Below are 26,066 nucleotides of genomic sequence, written 5' to 3'. Positions count from 1 at the left end.
ATGTGAAGCCTCTAAGGCTTTTTCTGTTCATGAGGCCATTCAGGAGGTTGATTTGAGCTCAGTGGTCGGACCCCGAGGACGTCGTTCAGGGTATCCCGACACAGGTCTCACCTCTATCCTGTGGCCCCTGATCAAGCGAAGAGGTTTGTTTTTCCCTACTGTGGATGCCTTGGTGACAGTGGTCACCAAGAAAACTACCCTGACGGTAGAAGAAGGTGTGGCCCTCAAGGGCCTGCAGGACTGTCATCTGAAGCCTCTCTCAAACGTGCCTTTGAGGGTGTCCGCATTGGTCCTTCAGGCTTCCATTTGTAGTTCTTATTCAGCCAGAGCACTGCCTTAGTTGGCTGCAGCAGGCTCAAGGGCAGGACCCAGACGAGGGTTCACATTTGGAGTCTGTAGCCTCTCACATGGAATCAGGCTTAGCTTTTTAGCTGATTCTCTGTATGACTTGGTCCATATGTCAGCCACACAGATGGCATTGGCTGTCTTCTGCCCATCACTTATTGTGGTTGTGCCATTGGGCGGGTGACCTGGCTTCCAAGCAGCGGCTCACACATCTACCTTTTTCGGGGTAAGCTTCTCTTTTGGGAGGATTTGGAAAAGATTGTAAAGAATTTGGGTGACTCCAAGGGTGAATGTCTTCCTGAAGACCGATCTCGATCTGCCCTCGGTCTGGGCCTTCGTGTCCTCGTCTGAGAGACATCCACGTTTATTGTCCGGGTTGCTCTACGCCTTCCTTTTCGAGGGACCGTTTCAGCAGTGTGCTTCCTTTCGTGGAGATAAGAGACCGGCTGTTCCCGTCCTCGCACCCAGGACATTCTGGTTGCACCTCTCAATGATGGAACGCTGGTCCACTCCTCACTTCCCAGGATTGGGGGTCAGCTGGACCCTCTTCTACGAGGAGTGGGCCACAATTACGTCGGTCCAATGGGTCATGGCTATTATCAAAGAGGGTAACGGCTAGAATTTGCCTTGCCCATAGGCCAATCTGTTTTTGGAGTCCCACTGTGCATTCGCCTCCAAGAGGGCAGCCATCAAATCAACTCTCATGCCCTGTTGGATCTTGGGGCGGTGGTTCCGTTTCCATCTCTTGAGTTGTGGATGGGGCGCTATTCCATTGATTTTGTGGTTCCTCGCAAAGGAGGATCCTTTTGGCCCATTCTCAATCTCCGCCATATAAATCAGTTTTTGAGAGTGCGGCATTTTCCGAATGGAAACGTTTGCGAATCTGTGTGGCAGCAGTTCAGCCGGGATAATTTCTAACGGCTTTGGATCTCTAGGAGTTATATTTTCACATTCCCATTTGGACTCCGCACCAGCGTTTTCTGTGATTTGCCATTCTAGGCCGTCACTTTCAGTTTCAGGCAATCCCCTTTGGCCTCTTTACTTCTCCAAGAACGTTCTCCAAGGTCATGGTGGTGGTAGCAATGTTCCTGCGGAAGGAGAGCATCTGAGTTCATCCCTATCTGGACGACTGATTGATTCAAGTGGACTCGGCGCCGGAGAGTCGCAAAGCAACCGACAAGGTCATTGCTCTTCTGCAGTTTCTCAGTTGGGTTCTCAACCTCCCCAAGAGTCCTCTCACTCCTTCTCAACAGTTGAATTACCAAGAGGCTCATTTCGATATGGGGCTGGGTCTCTCTTCCGCAGGATCGCGTAGTCAAACTCCACTCTACTGCAGCTGCCGACTCCCCAGGTCTTGGACTACGTTCAGGTTTTGGGGTCCATGGCTGTGACCCTGGACGTGGTTCCATGAGCCCAGGCTCACATGCGATCTCTTCAATCCTCCACAGATGGTCTCCGGTCTCTCAGGATTGCCAACAAAGACTCCCATGGCTTCCCCAGGCATGCCGCAGTTTGACCTGGTGCTTCATTGGTCCTTACCTGCGGAAGAGAAAAAACAGCACCACGGGCCTTTAAAAATGGAACACGGGCCGTATTTCGGTGACTAGCACCTGCGTCAGGGGTCCCCACTTCTCATATAGAAAAGCTACAAAGCACCAAGGCACTTTCACTTTCTGTATCCAAACGGATTGGATACAGAAAGTGAAAGTGCCTGGTGCTTTGTAGCTTTTACTATATGAGAAGTGGGGACCCCTGACGCAGGTGCTAGTCACCGAAACACGGCTCATGTCGGGTCTTTTTGTCAAGGCTCATTCATTAAAGAACTGTGTTCCATTTTTAAAGGCCCGTGGTGCTGTTTTTTCTGTTTGCACTTTAGTTTGTACTTCGTTCCCTCTCTTTTGTTATATCCTTACCTGCGGAAGGAAATTTCTCTGGCGACACCGCAGTGGACAGTCGTAGTCATGGATGCTAGTTTCTACGGTTGGGGTGCCCGTTGTCTTCACCATTGCACCCAGGGAACTTGGTTGGCGATGGAAATGACTTGACTGATCGCTTGGAACTTCGGGCGATCTGGAACGCCCTGCGTGCATTTCGGACGCTGCTGGTCGGCAAGGAGGTACATGTGTTTTCGGACAGCACAATGGCAGTAGCTTACATCAGTCACCAGGGCGGCACTCACAGTCCAGCTCTAGTGACAGAAGTGTATTGTCTCCTCCAGTGGGTGGAGGTGCACCTGCAATGCCTGCCAGCATCTTACATTGTAGGTCACAGCAATGTGCAGGCGGATTTCCCCAGCTGTCACTTCTTGGAACCAGCACAATGGGAGCTGTCAGTGGAGGCATTTCGTCTGATTTGTCGGAGATGGGGCACCCCATCAATTGATCTCATGGCGACCCAGGCAAATGCCAAGGTGCCCTTCTTCTTCAGCAGACAGAAGGAGCCACATGCCTCGACGCTCTTCTTCAACCTTGGCCAGAGGATCCTCTTGTTTATGTGTTCCGCCCTCCCCCCCATGGCCCTTGATTGGGCGGGTGCGGCGTCGCATCAAGCTGCACCCAGGACGGGTCATTCCGGTGGGTCCTCGGATTGGCTGCAGCGCCCATTAGTATGCGGACTTCGTGTGGCGTCTTGTGGAGCCACCCTTCCGACTACCGGATCTTCCTGGTCTCCTTGTTCAGGGCCCGGTTCAGATAGAGGATCCCTTCTGCTTTGGTCTTATGGCCTGGCTCTTGAGAGGGCACTTTGAGGAAGAAGGGCTTTCTGAAGTACTACTTGTTGCAGGGTCACAAACGGTCAACCTCAACAGCAATATCGCGGTGTTTGGCACTCCTTTGTGGCGTGAGGCTCGTGCTTGGTCCCCCATTCAGGCTTCTGTGGCACAGTACTGACCTGTATAGGTCTCTCTAATAGTTTCACACAAGGCTTTAGCAACTTACGTCATGTGTAATTAGAATCCCATGCTGTTCCAGGCCTGCAGTGTGGCACATCCACAATGATTTACCTCAGAAGTGAATAATCCTGCTGTCTTTAATACCGAGTCCTCAATTAGTTTAATTAATGTGTTTTGATTATGTTCTGCAGAAACTGTTATCTTTGTTTCTCAGTAGTAGGACCTCTTAATCTCCACATGATTCTGTCACTGTTATCTATGTGTCATATTATGAGTTCTCTGTCTGGGTTATATTTAAAACTCTCACACTCAGTATTTAACATGGTAATGTTTATAGAATGACTTGAATAATCTATTGAAGCAACCGTTTTCTCTCTTTTCAGGAAATTGGGGGATGGGCTGTTCCTTCAGTGCTGTAAAGATGTGGCTGAGCTTTATCCCAGGATTCAATTTGAAACCATGATAATTGATAACTGTTGTATGCAGGTAGGAAAAATCTTAGTGAATATCCATTTTATTAGATACAGGATGGGCTTAAGAATACCCAAAACGGAAACAATAAAAGAAAATTTTAAAAAAGAATTCTCCTTGTTTTCTTTTGCTTTTACCAGCATTCTGACTGGGTAACAGAATGCAATATTATAAGATGATTTCCTGCAGCACTCACACAGGAAATAGAAAGTGTCAGACTGTACTTAATTTATACGTAATCTGACTAAAGATATTATTATGTTAACTGCTGCTTACTACATAATCTGTTGCCATTTTAGAGAGCAGTAATTCATTCTCTTAGAAGACCTTTATACCAACATAAGGTTTGTAAATATAGCTTCAGAAAAGTAATTTTACACCTAACTTATGACAGATATGCATGTAAGTACACCAGTTTTCCAAACAGAAGTATACACTTATGTTCCCCTTGAAAATCTCCCCCTTAAAAGTAAGCGTGTATATTTACAATTTCTGTTGGTATGCTCAAATATCCTGGTTTATGTTACATCCACATGTTCTATGCAAGTCCAGAGTTGACCCTGATCTCACCCTCAAGTACACTACTACTCAGGTGGGTAAACTTAACAAGGACTTAGGTTGTTTACGCATGTTTAGGTACATATACTGTGGGGGAAATTTGATAAGTACATAAGTAATGCCACACTGGGAAAAGGCCAAGGGTCCATCGAGCCCAGCATCCTGTCCACGACAGCAGCCAATCCAGGCCAAGGGCACCTGGCAAGCTTCCCAAACGTACAAAATTCTATACATGTTGTTCCTGGAATTGTGGATTTTTCCCAAGTCCATTTAGTAGTGGTTTATGGACTTGTCCTTTAGGAAGCTATTTGCTTGTATAAAACAGTTCTACCTGTGGCTCTTCACATTTAAAATTACTCGCTTACTGAGTAGGTGACTTTTAGAAGTTTCATATCTGTTCTAAGCAGGATATAAGGTTTAAAAAAAAAATAGTTAGGCTTCTGTTCATGTGAAATGTTAGATTTTCAACATAACACGTGGTTGAAAGATAAGTGTATTCAGAATGCCATGTGAGAGTATTTTCTTACATTCCTTATCAATTATGTTTTTATTCAGTGGAGTAGTCATTTCCAGTATAGTCCTGTAGTCTGTTTCATACTTTTGTTTTAACATTATTAAAAAGTGTGAGCGTGTTGATCAGTTTTTTTCTCTTTCCTGGCTACAGCTGGTGCAAAACCCCTATCAGTTTGATGTTTTAGTCATGCCTAACCTGTATGGTAACATTGTGGATAACCTGGCTGCTGGATTGGTCGGAGGTGCTGGTGTGGTTCCTGGCGAGAGTTATGGTGCAGAATATGTCGTTTTTGAGACTGTAAGTAGAAGTGCTGAATAAAAATCTGGTCTTGTTGAAATAAAATTTGGTAGATCCGAGGAGGATAACAAATAGTCTTTATTGGAAACAGCTCAGGGGTCTGATGAGTCTCTGATGTTATAGCGGAAATGCTGAACAGCAAGAGTATAATCAAAGTCCTGGCTGTAAAATTCTTGTGATATCTTGAATTTGACGAAAGCACTGAATTGCAGTGGCCATCCAACCAGCAAAAGTTGGTGATTCGAGAACAGCACTTTTGCCAAATTGAGGATATCACAAGGATTTTACAGCCAGGACTTTGATTATACTCTTGTTGTTCATCAGACCCCTGAGGCAGGCCTTCAGGCCGAAACACGGCCGTGTCTGGTCATCTTTTAGCTGTTTCCAATAAAAACAATTTGTTATCCTCCTCGGATCTACCTCACTGTTTTGTTTGTTGCTCACGGTTATGTGAGGTTTGTTCCTCCTTTTTGCTTGTTTTGAAGTAAAATTTGACCAGCATGTGGTTTAGCTGAAGTTTTACCCATATATGATAGCTAGAACTTGTTCAGAAAAAAAAAAATTGCCTTCATTGTATTTATTTACAAATGCTTATTAGACTGCAGTTCCATGGAAAGATATTAATGGCTAACAGCCATATTTAAGGTATGCAGGGAGGCATGCTTCTCCCTCAGATAGGGCTTCAGAAATATGGACAGTTTAAGCAGCAAGGATTATGAATCCTTAATTCCATTTTGCTCAAGATGGTCCAACTGCAGTGCTTGGGCTGCATAGCAGTATGGTTTGCAAGATATCCATAATGAACATACTCGAGATGTAATGCCATGTACTGCCTTATAGATATGTATATTCATTATGGATATTCTGGAAACTAGACCAGTTTGCTGCCCTTAAGGAATGCAGTTTGACACCACTAACAATTTAGATCAGGCTACAGCATTTCACATCTTTTGGGTCTTGCCAACTACAAGTGTTTAGCTCTCTGCCTACTGTCAACCTACCTGCTTAGCCATTTAAATTCTCTGTTATATATCCCCTATAATATCTTTCTTGTAAAGTATGCATATGAGGCTTTTAATCTGTCCCCATACTTTTTCCCCCTCATTCTGTAATAGGATGCCTAAAAGCGAATGCTACATACCTGTAGAAAGTATTCTCTGAGGACAGCAGGCTGATTGTTCTCACTGATGGGTGACGTCCACGGCAGCCCCCTCCAACCGGAAACTTCACTAGCAAAGGCCTTTGCTAGTCCTCGTGCGCCGAAGCGCACCGCGCATGCGCGGCCGTCTTCCCACCCGAACCAGCTCGTGTTCGTCAGTCCCGTATGTAGCAAGACAAAGACAAGGGAAGACACAACTCCAAAGGGGAGGCGGGCGGGTTTGTGAGAACAATCAGCCTGCTGTCCTCGGAGAATACCTTCTACAGGTATGTAGCATTCGCTTTCTCCGAGGACAAGCAGGCTGCTTGTTCTCACTGATGGGGTATCCCTAGCCCCCAGGCTCACTCAAAACAAGAAACATGTTCAATTGGGCCTCGCAACGGCGAGGACATAACTGAGATTGACCTAACAACTTATCCAACTAACTGAGAGTGTAGCCTGGAACAGAATAAACATGGGCCTAGGGGGTGGAGTTGGATTCTAAACCCCAAACAGATTCTGAAGCACTGACTGCCCGAACCGACTGTCTCGTCGGTATCCTGCTGCAGGCAGGTAATGAGATGTGAATGTGTGACAGATGACCACGTCGCAGCTTTGCAGATCTCTTCAATAGTAGGCTGACTTCAAGTGGGCTACTGACGCTGCCATGGCTCTAACATTGTGAGCCGTGACATGACCCTCAAGAGCCAGCCCAGCCTGGCGTAAGTGAAGGAAATGCAATCTGCTAGCCAATTGGATATGGTGCGTTCCCCACAGCCACGTCCCCTCCTGTTGGGATCAAAAGAAACAAACATTTGGGCGGACTGTCTGTGGGCTGTGTCCGCTCCAGATAGAAGGCCAATGCTCTTTTGCAGGTCCAATGTGTGCAGCTGACGTTCAGCAGGGCAGGAATGAGGACGGGAAAGAATGTTGGCAAGACAATTGACTGGGTCAGATGGAACTCCGACACTACCTTCGGCAAGAACTTAGGGTGAGTGCGGAGGACTACTCTATTATGATGAAATCTGGTGTAAGGGCCTGGGCTACCAGGGCCTGAAGCTCACTGACTCTATGAGCTGAAGTAACTGCCACCAGAAAAATGACCTTCCAGGTCAAGTACTTCAGATGGCAGGAGTTCAGTGGCTCAAAAGGAGGTTTCATCAGCTGGGTGAGAACGACATTGAGATCCCATGACGTTGTAGGAGGTTGACGGGGGGCTGTGACAAAAGCAAAACCTCTCATGAAGCAACAACTAAGGCTGTCCTGAGATCGGCTTACCTTCCACACGGTAATGGTATGCACTGATTGCGCTAAGGTGAACCCTTACAGTTGGTCTTGAGACCAGACTCAGACAAGTGCAGAAGGTATTCAAGCAGGGTCTGTGTAGGACAGGAGCGAGGATCTAAGGCGTTGCTGTCACACCAGACGGCAAACCTCCTCCATAAAAAGAAGTAACTCCTCTTAGTGGAATCTTTTCTGAAAGCAAGCAAGACACAGGAGACACCCTCCGACAGACCCAAAGAGGCAAAGTCTACGCTCTCAACATCCAGGCCGTGAGAGCCAGAGACTGGAGGTTGGGATGCAGAAGCGCCCCTTCGTTTTGTGTGATGAGGGTCGGAAAGCACTCCAATCTCCACGGTTCTTTGGAGGACAACTCCAGAAGGAGAGGGAACCAGATCTGACGCGGCCAAAAAGGAGCAATCAGAATCATGGTGCCTCGGTCTTGCTTGAGTTTCAACAAAGTCTTCCCCACCAGAGGTATGGGAGGATAAGCATACAGCAGGCCGTCCCCCCAATCCAGGAGGAAGGCATCCGATGCCAGTCTGCCGTGGGCCTGAAGTCTGGAACAGAACTGAGGGACCTTGTGGTTGGCTCGCGATGCAAAGAGATCTATCTACCAAGGGGGTGCCCCACACCTGGAAGATCTGGCGCACTACTCTGGAGTTGAGCGACCACTCGTGAGGTTGCATAATCCTGCTCAACCTGTCGGCCAGACTGTTGTTTACGCCTGCCAGATATGTGGCTTGGAGCAACATGCCGTAACGGCGAGCCCAGAGCCATATGCTGACGGCTTCCTGACACGGGGCGAGATCCGGTGCCCCCCTGCTTGTTGATGTAATACATGGCAACCTGGTTGTCTGTCTGAATTTGGATAATTTGGTGGGACAGCCGATCTCTGAAAGCCTTCCGAGCATTCCAGACCGCTCGTAACTCCAGGAGATTGATCTGCAGACCGCGTTCCTGGAGGGACCAGCTTCCCTGGGTGTGAAGCCCATCAACATGAGCTCCCCACCCCAGGAGAGACGCATCCGTAGTCAGCACTTTTTGTGGCTGAGGAATTTGGAAAGGGCGTCCCCGAGTCAAATTGGACCAAATCGTCCACCAATACAGGGATTTGAGAAAACTCGTGGACGGGTGGATCACGTCTTCTAGATCCCCAGCAGCCTGAAACCACTGGGAAGCTAGGGTCCATTGAGCAGATCGCATGTGAAGACGAGCCATGGGAGTCACATGAACTGTGGAGGCCATGTGGCCAAGCAATCTCAACTTCTGCCGAGCTGTGATCTGCTGGGACGCTTGTACCCGGGAGACAAGGGACAACAGATTGTTGGCCCTTGTCTCCGGAAGATAGGCACGAGCCGTCCGAGAATCCAGCAGAGCTCCTATGAATTCGAGTCTCTGTACTGGGAGAAGATGGGACTTTGGATAATTTATCACAAACCCCAGTAGCTCCAGGAGTTGAATAGTCATCTGCATGGACTGTAGAGCTCCTGCCTCTGATGTGTTCTTCGCCAGCCAATCGTTGAGATAAGGGAACACATGCACTCCCAGCCTGCGTAGCGCTGCTGCTACTACAGCCAGGCACTTCGTGAACACCCTGGGCGCAGAGGCGAGCCCAAAGGGTAGCACACAGTACTGGAAGTGACGTGTGCCCAGCTGAAATCGCAGATACTGCCTGTGAGCTGGCAATATCCGGATGTGTGTGTAGGCGTCCTTCAAGTCCAGAGAGCATAGCCAATCGTTTTCCTGAATCATGGGAAGAAGGGTGCCCAGGGAAAGCATCCTGAACTTTTCCTTGACCAGATATTTGTTCAGGGCCCTTAGGTCTAGGATGGGACGCATCCCCCCTGTTTTCTTTTCCACAAGGAAGTACCTGGAATAGAATCCCAGCCCTTCTTGCCCGGATGGCACGGGCTCGACCGCATTGGTGCTGAGAAGGGCGGAGAGTTCCTCTGCAAGTACCTGCTTGTGCTGGAAGCTGTAAGACTGAGCTTCTGGTGGGCAATTTGGAGGCTTCAAGGCCAAATTGAGGGTGTATCCTTGCCGGACTATTTGCAGAACCCAACGGTCGGAGGTTATAAGAGGCCACCTTAGGTGAAAAACTTTCAACCTCCCCCCGACCGGTAGATCACCCAGCACGGATACGTTGATGTCGGCTATGCTCTGCTGGAGCCAGTTAAAAGCTCGTCCCCTGCTTTTGCTGGGGAGCCGCAGGGCCTTGCTGAGGCGCACGCTGCTGACGAGAGCGAGCGCGCTGGGGCTTAGCCTGGGCCGCAGGCTGGCGAGAGGGAGGATTGTACCTACGCTTACCAGAAGAGTAGGGAACAGCCCTCCTTCCCCCATAAAAACGTCTACCTGAGGAGGTAGATGCTGAAGGCTGCCGGCGGGAGAACTTGTCGAAAGCGTTATCCCGCTGGTGGAGCTGTTCTACCACCTGTTCGACCTTTTCTCCAAAAATGTTGTCCGCTTGGCAAGGGGAATCCGCAATCCGCTGCTGGATCCTATTCTCCAGGTCGGAGGCACGCAGCCATGAGAGTCTGCGCATCACCACACCTTGAGCAGCGGCCCTGGACGCAACATCAAAGGTATCATATACCCCTCTGGCCAGGAATTTTCTGCACGCCTTCAGCTGCCTGACCACCTCCTGAAACGGCTTGGCTTGCTCAGGAGGGAGCTTGTCCACCAAGCTCGCCAACTGTCGCACATTGTTCCGCATATGGATGCTCATGTACAGCTGGTAGGACTGAATCTTGGCCACGAGCATAGAGGAATGATAGGCCTTCCTCCCAAAGGAGTCTAAGGTTCTGGAGTCTTTGCCCGGGGGCGCCGAAGCATGTTCTCTAGAACTCTTAGCCTTCTTTAGGGCCAGATCCACCACACCAGAGTCGTGAGGCAACTGAGTGCGCATCAGCTCTGGGTCCCCATGTATCCGATACTGGAATTCGATCTTCTTGGGAATGTGGGGATTAGTTAGTGGCTTGGTCCAGTTCGCCAGCAATGTCTTTTTTAGGACATGATGCATGGGTACTGTGGACGCTTCCTTAGGTGGAGAAGGATAGTCCAAGAGCTCAAACATTTCAGCCCTGGGCTCATCCTCCACAACCACCGGGAAGGGGATGGCCGTAGACATCTCCCGGACAAAGGCCGCGAAAGACAGACTCTCGGGAGGAGAAAGCTGCCTTTCAGGGGAGGGAGTGGGGTCAGAAGGAAGGCCATCAGACTCCTCGTCAGAGAAATATCTGATGTTCTCCTCCTCCTCCCACGAGGCCTCACCATCGGTATCAGACACAAGTTCACGAACCTGCGTCTGAAGCCGTGCCCGACTTGACTCCGTGGAAACACGGCCACGGTAGGAGCGTCGAGAGGTGGACTCCCTCGCCAGCATCGGCGAAGCCCCTCCACTGACGTCGTCGGGGAGTCTGCCTGAGAGGCGGCCGTAGCGGTACCGGAGACCTCACCTCGGGCAAGGGGCCAGCCGGCGCCTCACTCGACAGTACCGGTGGCGAAAGCACCCCCGGTACCGGAGGGGAAGGGCGCAACAGCTCTCCCAGAATCTCTGGAAGAACGGCCCGGAGACTCTCGTGCAGAGCGGCTGTGGAGAAAGACCGAGAAGCCGATGCAGGCGTCGATGTCAGAGTCTGTTCCGGGCGTGGAGGCGGTTCCGGGCTGTCCAAGGGGGGAGCGCATCGACGACACCTGAACAGAGGGTGAGCGGTCCTCCCGGTGCCGATGCCTACTGGGTGCCGACTGCCTCGGCGACCCAGAGCTCTCGGTACCAAGACGGGAAGGAGACCGGTGACGATGCTTCTTTGACTTCTTCAAGCGAAGCATGTCAACGGAGCTTCCCAGTACCAACGAGGAGGACGTAGAATCCAACCGTCGCTTCCTCGGGGCCGAGGCCAAAGAAGGTCGATCTCGGGGGGGCTGTACCGCAGGAGCCCTCAGGGCAGTGGGAGACCCACCCGAAGGGGGAATGGACAGCCCTCACCTGCACTCCAGATGAAGCACCCCCGTCCGACGACATCAGCAACAGCGGAGGTCCCGGTACCACCGACGTCGACGCAGCCTTTCGATATCTCGGTACCGACGATGCCGGAGGTAGAGGCCTCGATGCAGTCGATGCCGAGGTCGAAGACTTCGATGCTGTCGACGTCGATGCACTCGATGCCCGAGAACAACGCGTTCCACTGGGCCAATCTCGCTACCTGAGTCCTCTTTTTCAAAAGAGCACAAAGACTGCAGGCCTGCGGGCGGTGCCCAGCCCCCAGACACTGAAGACACGAAGCATGCCTATCAGTGAGCGAGATTACCCGGGCGCACTGGGTGCACTTCTTGAAGCCGCTGGAAGACTTCGATGACATGGGCGGAAAAATCATGCCGGTGAAATCAAAATTCGCGATGATGACGAAGGGCACCAAAAAGAAGGGAGAAAAACCCGAATCGAGGCCAAATAGTCCGGTCCCGAAAGTGAAAGGAAACTTACGCAGGGAAAAAGCTTGGAAACACAGGAAAAGGGTAAAGACCGATCGGTCTCTTTTTTTTTTTTTTTTTTAGCGAAAGTCGCGAAGACGCGCGAGGTCAACTTGAGGGGCATGAAACGGCGGTAAAACACGACCGTCCCGAGCGCAGACAAAAGACTGACGAACACGAGCCGGTTCGGGCGGGAAGACGGCCGCGCATGCGCGGTGCGCATCGGCGCGCGAGGACTAGCAAAGGCCTTTGCTAGTGAAGTTTCCGGTTGGAGGGGGCTGCCGTGGACGTCACCCATCAGTGAGAACAAGCAGCCTGCTTGTCCTCGGAGAATGTATATCTCATGATATTCAAAGCAATTTAACTGGACAGGAGAGACTCCTGCCTGGTTAAATCTTTTCTGATTGCCGAAGCACTAACATTGATATTCAGCAGCACTTAAACGGATAGTACTGGAGTCTGGGAGGATCCAGGACTTAACCAGTTATCTTAACCAGTTATTGGCTATATTCAGACTGTTAACGGGTTAAGCGGCTAAAGTTAGGACAGCAGAAAAGCTGTCCTAACTATAGCTGCCAACCTAACCGGACACTGGTCAACTGCCAGTAGTGGCATTGGGGCTTCTGGGTTGTCCCCATGGTCCTGATCACCCCTACACCCATAGTATCACCCACCCCCAAGCCTACCTTTAAAATCTTTGGTAGTCTGGTTGGGCCATGTGGGTAGGATTGGCAGTAATTTGGTGGTACTCTAGACTCACATTTCCCTCTCACACACCCTCTGTGCACCACCAACTTATTCTGTCTGTCACACAACCCTATCCAGCTTCCTGTGTCACACTCCCTCTGCAGCTTCCGGTCTCTCATATACCCCCCCTTCCAGCTTCTTGTCTCTGATACTTCTGCAGCTTCCTGTCTCTCTCACATCCCCTTCCAGCTCCCCATGTCACACTCCCTCTGCCCCACAGCTTCCGTCTCTCACTCTTCCTCAGACCTTGCAGGTTCCCGTTTCTCACACACCCCCCTTCCAGTTTCCAGTGTCACATTGGCTCTCAAGAGCTGCAAAGGGGGCCGACCCACTCCACCCAGTCCCGCCCACAGCTCCACTCCTGGCACCCACCAGGTTGCGGCCAGTGGGAAAAAGAAGTATCCTCCCCTTCCAGCAGCAGCAGGAGATGCCTTCATAAAATGACCCCTCAGTGGGAGATCTCGGCTCCCCGGGTGGGAGTGCGGAAGAGACCAGCTGAAAGCCGGAGACTTGGCAGTCCGCCCTCTGCCCCTGCAGCTCCTGTGTCTCACACCTCCTTCCAGCTTTCCATGTCACATTCCCTCTGCCCCTGCAGCTTCCTATGTCTCTCACATACACACCCTTCCAGCTCCCTTTGTTGCACTCCCTTTATATTTTAGCTCTGAAAAGAAACACCACCTCATTACCGTTGCAAAGCAACCTGTTGTTTACTTCTTTGGGCAACTTCATCTCATAGTGCCTTCTGCACTGAGTTGATGGAAGAAGCAGAGCTGGTGAAAACTGGTCATAAATGTATTAATCCAGGAAAGTGAAAAAAGAGTATCGCCTACAAGTTGTTAGTTGACCTTTATTTCTACACACTTGTGAACAGAAATTCTCACTAGTTATGGAGGGGCATTTTTGATATGACGTCTAAGTCCGAGTTTAGACGTTTTGCAAAAATTCCAAAATCTGAAAAGGAAAGAAGTTCATTTTCAAAAAAGAAAAACGTCTATCTTTTTTGTTTTCAAAAATACTGTTTCTAACAAGGTTTTATGATTTGGACGTTTTGTTTCTGGTCCATTAAAAAAACATCCAAATGAAAAAACGTAGAAAATCAAGTCATTGGGATATAGGAGGGGCCAGCATTTTTAGTAGACTGGTCTCCCAGACATCCCAGAAGATAAATGGGGTACCCTAGGGGGCACTGTAGTGGACTTCAAAAACATGCTCCCAGGTACACATCACACCATTGCTCCCTTATCCTGTCTGCTGAGCCCCCCAAAACTCACTGCCCACAACTGTACACCACTACAATAGGCCTTATGCTCTGTCTTGTTTCAAAGTGCACACCCGTGCTCATTATTTACAACACACACACTTTACAGGTCAAAATCTGAATCTTATAAAATGGCATGCATACTTTTTATGTGCATATGTGGGGGAGGGGGGAATGATTTTTTTTTTTTAGCACTTGCTTAGCTGCAGAAAAGCAGGTAATAATTGCTGCCCTATATCTCACTTGATGATGAGCATAAAGCTTACTGGGGAGCTTGTATTTTTCCTTTAGCCGATGTAAAAGAGAAAAAACATTTCTGTCTGTGGGGCCTGTAGCATTATTTAACATCTTGATACCTATCAACTACAGTTCTGCAAAGTGTTAACACTACTGTTCCCAGAAAGAAAGCTCTGTTATCCTCAAGGGGCAAACAGCATCCGAAGTCTTCTCTGCGCCATCAGGCTTGTACGCAGAAAAACATTTCTGAAATCATATACAACAATCTGTGCAGAGTGCCATATCCTTTTTAGTCACCAGGGTGAAATAGATTGCACTGTATTTTGCCATCTCCATCAGCTGTTCTTTTGTGTTGGCTGCTTTTCATGCAGTGTTATATATCTGTATATCAGGATTCTCACTTTCTGACTCTAAGTGCTGTTTGTGTCGACAGGGTGCACGCCATCCTTTTGCTCAGGCAATGGGCAGGAACATTGCTAATCCCACTGCTATGTTACTTACCGCCAGCAACATGTTGCGCCATCTCAAGTAAGTAATCCACAAGCATGCACATTTCAGCTGCCTCTGTATTTCTTTAAGACTAGTATCTGTTGGTAATATTGATGTTTACTCTTTCCATGCCGTCTCTTTCTTTCTACAGTAGCATGTCTCTCGTTTTTTCCTAGACCTACCACAGTAGAACATGGTTATCCTTGTGAGCACAGTGCTGTGCCTCAGAGTCCATGTCTTTCCATTTATGACAGGAATCTGAAGCCCACAAGGTTTCAGACTGAAGTCCTTTGTCCACTGCTCCCTTCATGTTTTCTTTGACATTTTAGAAAAATTAACTTTTTAAAAAATCTTGCTAGATTAGTCCAGACAAGTTGTATGGCTCCCCAAGCAGCAGATAGAGGCAGAGAGCGCTGATTCCAGTGATGTCATCATCACAGTATAAGGAGTGGTGCAACCCTGTAACTTGCTAGTAATTCCTCTGTCTCCTGCAGATGGTGCAGGCAGATTGGTATAGTAGGATTCTACTACTACTACTACTTAACATTTCTAGAGCGCTACTAGGGTTACGCAGCGCTGTACAAATTAACAATTAAGGACGGTCCCCTGCTCGAAGAGCTTACAATCTAAAGGACGAAATGTCAAGTTGGGGTAGATAAGTTTTCTGAGAAGAGGTGTAGTGATTAGGAGCCGAAGGCGACATTGAAGAGGTGGGCTTTGAGCATTGATTTGAAGATGGGTAGGGAGTTTGTCCCCGTCCCCATCCCTGCGGTTACTGCGGTCCCTGTCTTTGGTGAAAGCCTGATTCCAGGGTACAGGCTGCGGCTTGAGGCCCTGTGGTTGAATGCCTGACAGTTGGTAGCTCTTAGTGCCCTGACTGAACTTAGGAGAGTGATTTTTCTCTCTTCAGCTTTTGTCTTGACTCAAAGGTCTTGGCTTGGTGTGGCTGGATAGCAGAGATCTCATGGGTCTCTTTCGGGGGGTGGGGGGGTGGAAGTGAATGCCCCCCTCCCCTGTCCTATGTGGGCCAGTCCTGGGGAATGGAGATATGTCTATTGGTGAATGGGGGCAGGGATATGGTCCTTAGCAGTCTGCTGCTCCCTGGTCCTTCTTCTTGATTGCTATGGCTTCTATTAACCAAAAACAAAAGGAGAAAATGTGCTTCAGTGGCAGGAGCAACAAGTGGAGCTTACAGGTAAAGGAGCCCTAACCTTTCAGGTTCCATATTTTTGTGTGCAGCAGATCTGGAACTGTGGTACTTGTGAAGGGAGGCTAACAGGAGGCTTCTGGGGTAGTATGGGAGAGGTCCTGTGTTTATGGGTAGTGGACCAGTGAGCAGGGGCTTGGAAAGAGCCACAGGTGATGCCACTATGGAACAGATTAGTGGAGCCTTGAAGTATCAACATGGGGTGTGTGTGGCAGATTTGAAGACTACCGCTGTTGGGGTCACAGGATGGACTGCAGGGCAAGGGGAAGGGTTACATCCATTTCTGCTGGACAGCCTTTTACATGGAAGGTGTGCAGTTAGTACATCTGCTTGGCTTCCTGTGTGCAGGAGCGACAGCCATTTCTTGTGTGACTGGAGAGCTCATCGTGTTCAGAAATTAGTGGAAGTTGCCTGCTGGGTCTAAGACCCCTGGCAGTGTGGGAGGAATGAGCAGCAGCAGACTCTGTGAGAAGGTGCTGTGCAGTAACTATAAGGTTAATAATGCATAACCAAAACATTTAAAAACAAAACATTAAATTTTGTTTTCTGAGTCATTCTGTCCTGGGATCTGGCAGTTTTGTGGTCTTCCTTACCATGCAATGTAGGATTCCAGGTGCTAGTTCTCTTGCACTTACAGTAGTCTGTGTGGAACATGAAACCTTATGGTATGGTGTCATGGGGGCTACCTGAGGTCACAACCATTTTTTAGAAAGGAGTTGCCATAAATTGCCCCTCCTCTTACCTTCAAGCTATTAGTGGGGTATCTGCATCTGTTGCCTCTAGTTCAAACTATTGGGTCAGGGCCCTTTATTTAAGATCCAGATTCACTTCACCCTATAATAGGCCCGTTAAAAGGGGTAAGTTAGGGTTCAGGCTCCAGTGGTGGCAACGGCTGTGGCCTGAAGTGCACTGCCTTTGCTTCTGTTTTCAGGGGTGTGGTTTTCAGGCGTTACATCCTGGTGTGATGATCCTGGATTTTTCTGTATGGATCTTGGGTTCTTCTTGGGCTCTTTTGTGTAAGGGCTGGGGGATGGTCTATGTCTTGGTTCTTTCAGGGTAGGGAATGATGGCGTCCTCTGTCAGAGGTTAGACAGCAAGAGGGGTGCTATCCAGTCTTTTGCATTGAGTGTCACATGTATGATTATCTCCCAGTTGGTGAGATGTCATATGTGTGTGCCCGATGCAAAGAGCTCCTAGCTGTTAGAGAACATGTCTGGTTCTCTTGAGGCTAGAGTAGCAGACTTGGTGGAGCTGAGGGAGACAGAGAGGTACATAGGGGAGACCTACAGGGATGTTGTAGAGAAGTCCCACCTCCAGTCAGGTAGCCCTTGTGCTACCTTGGAGGAGGGAGGTCTCCTAGAAGGAGAGCATCACCCTGGTGAAGTAGGAAGTACTCCTGTAGCCAGGACCTGCCCACCAGGGGATGTACTATCCTCTCGCACTGAGGATATGTCTCCAAGTGCTGCCCGGGAGGGAAAGGTTAGGACAGCTGTTGTAGTTGGTGATTCGATCATTAGGCATATAGATAGCTGGGTGGCTGGCGGATGTGAGGATCGCCTGGTGACTTGCCTGCCTGGTGCGGTGGCGGACCTCACACATCACCTAGATAGGATTTTAGATAGTGCTGGGGAGGAGTCGGCTGTCTTGGTACATGTGGGTACCAATGACATAGAAAAATGTGGGAGAGAGGTTCGGGAAGCCAAATTTAGGCTCTTAGGTAGAAAGCTCAAATCCAGATCCTCTAGGGTAGCTAGCCACGCTCCACCACGCATGTACGAATGCTGTCTCCTCAGTTATCTTTTTTCTGCATGTGGAGAAGGTGCTCTTTTTATGTCCTCTCCTCACTTGCCCAGTTTTAAAGACTTTCAGTGCCTTTCGGGCTGTTTTTTTCTTTATTTTTCTTGTGGCCTTTATTTGGCTTTTATTTTTAAACCCGTTCTTTATTTTCCTAATTTGTTTTGCCCAGGTTTAAATTTTCTTCTTTTTTCGACACCCATCGAGCCGTTTTTAGGCACTGATCCCAGTCGGGGTTCTTCCCTTTCTTTTTCCGCACCTTCCCCTTTTTAGGCACCATCGAGTCATTTAATTTAGCTGACGAGGTTTACCCGTCCATGTCCACAAAGACTCCCAGTGACTTCAAGCGCTGTACCCAGTGCAGTCTGACTATCTCGGGAAAGGAAACCTATTCTTAGTGTCTGCAGTGTCTTGGACCCAACCATAGCCCTGCTAACTGTGTTCTCTGTCTTCGCATGAAGAAGAGGACCCAGGTTTCCCAAGAGGCTCAACAAGAGAATTTTTGGAGCCAAGTCCAGCTCCTCGGCATCAAGGTCTGAGGCGTCGACGTCGAATATCGCATCAGGAGCATCAGTAAGCATGGCTGCTTCGAGACCCTTAGACACTGGGAGCAGTGAGGCATTGAGTGGGTCTCCACCTGTCTTGAGGCCTCCTGCTGTGCAGGCTCCTCAGAACTGTCCATCGTTGACTCGACCCTGATGCAACGTGGGATTCGACATCATCCTCATTGGCACCTAGGAGCCTTGATGGACACGCTTAGGGCAAAGTCCAAGAAGCATTGCCATCAGTCACACCCTCTACACATGGTGCCGGGAACTCCAGGGCTTCGAAGGATTTGGCACCTGAGAAGCGTTGGTGCCGGGGAGGATCACTCTCCCTCCATACAGGAGGTGCCGATGTGCCTGTTCTTCAGGCAGCCAAGATCCTGCTCCTGCATCAACCCCAGCAGTTCTGCAACCTAAGCCTCAACCAGCACCCCAGCTTTTCCCAGTGTTGGCCCTCGATGAGTGCATCTGGACCTTACTCCCAGAGCTGCTGGATGGCCTTATGCAGCGATGTGCATCAGTATCAGGGGTGCTCGTAGCCTGCCATACTTCCTTTGCGGCCCCGCCTGGCCCTCAGCCTGCGGTGCGGCCCTGGTGTCGACTGCCACCCAAAGCCGGTACCCCCCATCGACATCGGTGAGAAATGTTCGCGCGGAGTCGAGATGCCAGCCGGCTTCCTCAATGCTGCTCTCGAGGCACTGTTCCTCGGCATCGAGGCAGGTCATCTTAGCAGTCCCATAGGGAGATACTGTCCGATACCGAGGAGGCGTGCTCAGGTTAAGTCAGAGGAAATCCCATACGTCTCCTCAGATGAGTATTTGGGATGCCCTCTGACCCTCCCCCTTCACCTTCAAGGAGACAGTCCTCCGCTGGAGATCATTTCATTCCATCTTTTGTTAAGGAAATGGCTGATTCTATTCCATTTCCTTTGGAAGTGGAAGGGTGAGCCTAGGGCTAAGATGCTCGAGGTTCTGGACATACACATCTTCCTAAGGGAGGGCTGTGCCTGCCCCTTTCCACAAGGTAATCAAGGAAGTCCTCGTCAGGAACTGGGAGGTCCCCTCTGTCGGTCCCTGTCGTGCCCAAGAAGATTGACACCCAGTATCGGATCCACAGTGAACCTGGTTTTATTAGGCCTCAGTTACCTCACAATTCCATGGTGGTGGAGTCCACTCTCAAGAGAGCCAGGAGTACTAGGAACTATGCCTTGGCTCCCCCTGGCAGAGAAGCTAGAACCCTGGATTCTTTTGGGAGGAAGATGTACCAAGCTTCAGTGCTCATCTCCCGTATACAGTCCTACCAGCTCTTCATGAGCATCTACTTGCAAAACACAGTGCAAACAGCTGTTGGACTTGGTGGATGTGCTCCCTCCGGAGCAGGCGCGGTTTTCGCCAGTTGGTCAAGCAGCAGAAGGCATGTCAAGTTCTGTGGCCAGGGGCACTTTCAGGGATCAACATCATTAAGTTATTCTCATTCAAACAGACAATCAGGTTGCAATGTATTACATCAACAAGCAGGGGGCACCAGATCACCGCCCTCTGTGTTACGAGGCCGTCCAGATGTGGCATTGGGCTCGCCAACAAGGCTGTTCCTTAGGAGCCACTTACTGGTGAGCACAAACAATACCCTGGCCGACAAGCTGAGCAGAATAATACAACCGCAGAGTGGTCTCTCAATATGTGCGTAGCCCGCAAGATCTTCCGAGTGTGGGACACCCCCTCGGTAGATCTTTTTGCTACTCATCAACCACAGGGTCCCTCAGTTGTGTCCAGGCTTCAGGCCCACGGCAGACTAGCATCAGATGCCTTCATTCTCACACTTAAACATAAATCTTCAGTGTTTCCAATATTTTATTTATTTATTTATTAGGATTATTTACCGCCTTTTTGAAAGAATTCACTCCAAGGCGGTGTACAGTAAGAATAGATCAAACATGAGCAATAGGCAATTACAGCAGTAGAAAAATATTCAAGTAACAATACAAAATATGGTAAGGATAAAAGTAAGATAAAACAAGTGTGATTACAACAGCAGCAGTTGTTTGAAGCAGAATATTTTGAATACCACGTGGTAATACAATGACAACACAATACGTAATAGAACATTATAATTGGTCGTGAAGAGTAAGGCAAAGTTGTAACATATAGATTAGTAAGAAAGTAAGGTGACTGATTTGAAGAAAATTGCACATGAGGTCAGAGAGATGGTTAAATATTATCTCATTTGGGCTAGGAGTGGATAAACATGTCCTGCTGCAGTATGTGCAGCCCGAGTCAATCCTTGTGTGTGTGAGTGAGACTAACAAATTAGTTACTTCTTCCATTAAAGACTTGGTTGAAGAGCCAAGCTTTCACCTGCTTCCTGAAGTAAAGAGTCTTTTGTTTAGCGGAGCCTTTCAGGCAATGCATTCCACAATGTGGGGGCTACTCCGGAGAAGGCTCGCTTGCGGGTATCACATCGTGTAATGTCTTTTGGAGATGGTGTAGTTAGTGAAAGTCCTTGGGAGGATCTTAGTGTCCTTGGCGGTGTATGGAGGATCATCCTATTCTTCAGATACTCTGGGCCATTTCCTTTCAGGGCCTTGAAGATTAGACATAGAGTTTTAAATTTAGCTCTGTATTGTACTGGTAGCCAATGAAGTTTTTGCAAAAATGGTGTGATGTGATCACGTCGCTTGCAACCTTCTATGAGTCTTGCTGCTGCATTCTGAATCAACTGGAGCTGGTGCAGGCCCTTTGTTGTCAGACCATTGTATAGTGCATTGCAGTAATCCAGTCTTGTTGTTACCATGGCATACACAACTGGGATAAGATTTACCTTCTCGATGTAAGGAGAGAGGCAGCGTAGCTGTCGCAAGTAGTAGAAGCAGCTCTTGAAGGTTGCTTGGATTTGGGGAATCAGAGTAAGTGTTGAATCTAACTGTATTGAATCTAACTGACTTGTGATCTGAGGGGGAGTTCATACTTCCCAAAAGGGATTTTGATGTCAGGTATGTATTCACTTGTGTTAGGGACCCAGAGACTATCTCTCTTACAGGCATATAAAACCTTTTTGTTTTTAGCAATTATATCTACAATCAATTTTATACTTTGAAACATTAAAGAAAAACTTATCTGTGCCCAGTTCAGGCTGATAAGGATGCTGCCTTCATTAGCGTGATCTCAGATGGGCCTTGTCTTTCTACCACCTGGAGGAAATCGAAATTTAGTATGCCCCCCTTTTCTGGACTGGTTTAGGAGGATGAAAAGGAAAGTGAAATTTGTTCTTACTTGCTAATTTTGTTTCCTCAAATCCTGCTAGACCAATCCATGACACACCTGGAATGATGAAGGCATTCTGCTTTATCCTCACTATTCTCTTATGCCATTGGCAGGAGTCTTTTTATTCTATCAGAGAGTTCAGGTAGATTGTCATCCTTTTCAAGGATCCTGAAGGTTGGTGGGGATGTATATATATCCATAGTTTTGTATTTGTTTTTCAGATTCTGCTTTTGTGAGTAGTACTGAGAAGTTCTAGGTCTGTACCACTTATGCTGGTAATAATATCACTGGAATTCAGTCTACTGTTCCTCCTGCCAGATGGAGAGCATAACCCACTCATCTGGATTGGTCTAGCTGCTAGATGGGAAGCATAACTCATTTGTTTAGATTGGTCTAGCAGGACTCAAGAAAAGTAAATTCGCAGGTAAGAACAAATGTCATCTTACTGAAAATAGGACCATAAGTATGTTACATTTTATGTTTTGAATACTTTTTTGCTGTGATATAATCAGAGAAATCACAACCATGGATGCCGCTGTAACATCCATTGTCTCTTCCTCTCCTGCTGCATGTGTATGTGAAATGAAGCTGATTCTGTTCTTCCTCTCTCCACAATCAGCCTGGAATATCACTCCAACATAATTTCTGATGCAAGTAGAAGAAGGTGGTTAAACTGGCAAGGTAAGCACTAACTGTCCTCACTATGTATAGTGTTGCCTAGAAGAACAAACTTCAGTCCTTTCTCAGCCCTACGTGAATCCAATTGGGCTTAACAGAGTTTTAAGGGCTGGGTTTCCTTCTTCGGTGAACTTGGTTCAGATTCTCTTGTTGCATTCCTCTCTAAGTTTGGTTCAGGCTTTTTGCTTGGTGTTGAGTTTCTCTTTACATTCAATTTGTGTTTGGCTCTCGTGGATGAGGGATTTATATGAGATCAGTGTGCATTTTCGGTATCATAGTTTCACTTGTTGACACAAGTCTTACAGTGGCTCTTTGGTTAAAAAACAAACAAACCCAAAACTCTGATCAAATGCTACCCTCAGATCCTTTTAAGAGCTGACATCAGTAGTGAAAAGGTGTCATTGGTTGTGCTAGCTCTTGAAAAAAAAAAAAAAAATCCAAGTCAGAGAGAGAATATAATGTCCCCAAATTCCTCCATAATGCACACGTAAGGCAAAAAGATCGAAAACAGATTACTAGCAAAGAAACATCAGAGAACATTTTCAAATGATATAAAGGCTTAGTGGCCTTTATTGTAAAAGTATCTCATCTCTGTGGATGGCAGTATTATACATATAGATTGCATATACGTGTGGATGGCAATTTTCAGAAGGTGGAATCTGCATGACTCAAGGAGTGTGGGTTAGTTTGGGCCAAAAAACCTACACATGTATTCCTTATCTTATATGGGGAGTATATGACTGTGGCAAGGTTACAAAATCTTTACATAACATAACATCTCTTGCGTAAAAAAAAAAATTTCCCTTGGAGCTTTGGCGCCAGCTCAGAAGTACACACAGACCTTAAAGTGCTTGTTTCGGCCAGTGCTTGACATGAAGAATTAACATAGTAACATAGTAGATGACGGCAGAAAAAGACCTGCACGGTCCATCCAGTCTGCCCAACAAGATAAACTACTACTTAACATTTCTAGAGCGCTACTAGGGTTACGCAGCGCTGTACAAAATAAAGGACGGTCCCTGCTCAAAGGAGCTTACAATCTAAAGAACGAAATGTCAAGTTGGGCAGTCTAGATTTCCTGGGTAGAGGTTAGGTGCCGAAGGCAACGTTGAAGAGGTGGGCTTTAAGCAGAGATTTGAAGATGGGCAGGGAGGGAGCCTGGCGTATGGGCTCGGGGAGTTTGTTCCACGTGTGGGGTGAGGCGAGGCAGAAAGGGCGGAGCCTGGAGTTGGCGGTGGTGGAGAAGGGTACTGAAAGGAGGGATTTGTCTTGAGAGCGGGAGGTTATGGGTAGGAACGTAAGGGAGATGAGGGTTGAGAGGTAAGGAGGGGCTGCAGATTGAGTACATTTGTAGGTTAGTAGCAGAAGCTTGAATTGAATGCGGTACCTGATCGGAAGCCAATGAAGTGACTTGAGGAGAGGGGTGATATGAGTGTATCGGTTCAGGCGGAAGATAAGACGTGCAGCAGAGTTCTGAACGGACTGAAGGGGGTTAGGTGGCTAAGTGGGAGACCAGTGAGGAGTAGGTTGCAGTAGTCAAGGCGAGAGGTAATGAGAGAGTGGATGAGAGTTCGGGTGGTGTGCTCAGAGAGGAAAGGGCGGATTTTGCTAATGTTATAGAGGAAGAAGCGACAGGTCTTGGCTATCTGCTGGATATGCGCAGAGAAGGAGAGGGAGGAGTCGAAGATGACACCGAGGTTGCGGGCAGATGAGACGGGGACGACGAGGGTGTTATCAACCGAAATAGAGAGTGGAGGTAGAGGGGAAGGGGGTTTGGGTGGGAAGACAAGAAGTTCGGTCTTGGCCATGTTCAGTTTCAGGTGGCGGTTGGACATCCAGGCGGCAATGTCGGATAAGCAGGCCGATACTTTGGACTGGGTTTCCGCAGTGATGTCAGGTGTGGAGAGAGAAAGCTGGGTGTCGTCAGCATAGAGATGATACTGGAAGCCATGAGACGAGATCAGGGAGCCCAGGGAAGAGGTGTAGATAGAGAAAAGAAGGGGTCCAAGGACAGAACCCTGAGGGACTCCAACAGAGAGCGGGATAGGGGTGGAGGAAGAACCATGAGAGTGTACTCTGAAGGTACGATGGGAGAGATAAGAGGAGAACCAGGAGAGGACAGAGCCCTGGAACCCAAAAGAGGACAGTGTGTCAAGAAGTAAGTTGTGATTGACAGTGTCAAAAGCGGCGGATAGATCGAGGAGAATGAGGATGGAGTAATGACCTTTGGATTTGGCGAGGAACAGGTCATTACAGACTTTGGATAATGCCGTTTCTGTCGAGTGAAGTGGGCGAAAGCCAGATTGAAGCGGATCGAGGATGGTATGAGAGGCGAGAAAATCAACGCAACGGCTGTGAACGGGCGTTCAAGTATTTTGGAGAGGAAGGGTAAGAGGGAGATGGGGCGGTAGTTGTAGGGTCAAGTGAAGGTTTTTTGAGGAGAGGTGTGACAACAGCATGCTTGAAGGTGTCTGGGACAGTTGCGGTGGGGAGAGAGAGAGGTTGAGGATATGACAGATGGGAGGGGTGATAGTGGGAGAGATGGTGGTAAGTAAGTTGGTGGGGATGGGGTCTGAGGAACGGGTGGTGCATTTTGAGGAGGAGAGAAGATGGGCGGTTTCCTCTTCGGTGATATCAGGAAAAGAGGAGAAGGAGGCCTGGGTTGATTGGTTGAAGGAGTGGGTGATAGGATGAAGGGGAGGAGAAGGTTTAGTGGTGAATTCGAGGTTGATCTTCTGGACCTTGTCGCGGAAGTAGTCAGCCAGTGATTGAGGAGAGAGTGAAGGGGGGGTGGGAGCGGAGGGCATTTTGAGGAGGGAGTTGAGGGTGGCAAAGAGACGACGAGGGTTAGAGCTGAGGGAATTAGTCAAATGAGTGTAGTAGTCCTGTTTGGCGAGGAATAGGGAGGACTGGAAGGAGGATAGCATGAATTTGAAGTGAATGAAGTCAGTATGGGTGCGAGATTTCCTCCATAGGCGTTCAGCCGATCGGGAGCAGGAACGAAGGTAACGGGTGCAAGGGTTAAGCCAGGGCTGGGGATTAGTGCGCCTAGTAGGACGGGAAACAGACAGTGCAAGGGTGTCTAGGGCGGAGGAGAGAGTGGCATTGTAATTGTAAACAGCCTTGTCGACGGACTCGGAGGACGTGATGGACGGGAGGAGATCAGAGATACTGGCGGATAAGGTGGGGGGGTCAACTGCCTGGAGATTCCTGGAGGTAGTAGTTAGAGTTGGGCTGGACTGAGGGGGAGGGTGATGAAGTGTGAATGTGATCAGGTGATGGTCAGAAATGGGAAGAGCGGAGACGCAGAGATTAGAGGGCGAGCAGGTAGAAGAGAGGACGAGATCAAGACAGTGACCAGATTTGTGAGTAGGGGTGGTGGAGCTCCGTTGGAGGTTGAAGAAGGAGGTTAGGGTGAGGAATTGAGAAGCGTATGAGTCGGATGGGTTATCAGTGTGTATGTTGAAGTCACCAAGAATGAGGGATGGGGATGAGGGCTCAAGAAAAATGGTGAGCCAGGCATCGAAGTCAGTAAGGAAGGAAGGGAGGGACTTATCAGGGGGGGCGGTAGATAACTGCAACTCGGAGTGGCAGCGGGTAGAATAGATGGATGGAATGGACTTCAAAGGATCAGAAGCAGTGAGACTGTGGTAGGAGGAGGGGTTGAAAACTGCAGGAGGGCGAAAGTAGTAGGCCAGCGCCGCCACCGCGGCTAGCTGTGCGGGGCGAATGGGAGAAAAGGTAGCCTCCGTGGCAAAGGGCTGCGACTGAGGCAGAGTCGTCGGGGGTGAGCCAGGTTTCGGTTAGGGCGAGCAGATGGAGGGAATGGGAGATGAAGAGATCATGGGTGAAGGTAAGTTTGTTGCAGATTGAGTGGGCATTCCACA

General features: G+C 48.7%; 1 protein-coding gene across 1 annotated transcript in view; it reads left to right on the top strand.

The window, feature by feature from the left end:
- IDH3B (isocitrate dehydrogenase (NAD(+)) 3 non-catalytic subunit beta) overlaps nucleotides 1-26,066 on the top strand; it is a 134,258-nt gene that overhangs the window by 89,837 nt on the left and 18,355 nt on the right. The window contains 4 exon segments of the mRNA XM_030190923.1: nucleotides 3,619-3,721; nucleotides 4,929-5,075; nucleotides 14,640-14,734; nucleotides 22,121-22,182. Of these exon segments, the coding sequence (XP_030046783.1) occupies nucleotides 3,619-3,721; nucleotides 4,929-5,075; nucleotides 14,640-14,734; nucleotides 22,121-22,182 (407 nt within the window).

The sequence above is a fragment of the Microcaecilia unicolor genome, chromosome 2, assembly GCF_901765095.1.
Source record: "Microcaecilia unicolor chromosome 2, aMicUni1.1, whole genome shotgun sequence".
Lineage (NCBI taxonomy): Eukaryota > Metazoa > Chordata > Amphibia > Gymnophiona > Siphonopidae > Microcaecilia > Microcaecilia unicolor.
Note: the sequence above shows the minus strand (reverse complement) of the source record. Positions and strands in the feature narration are given on the sequence as shown.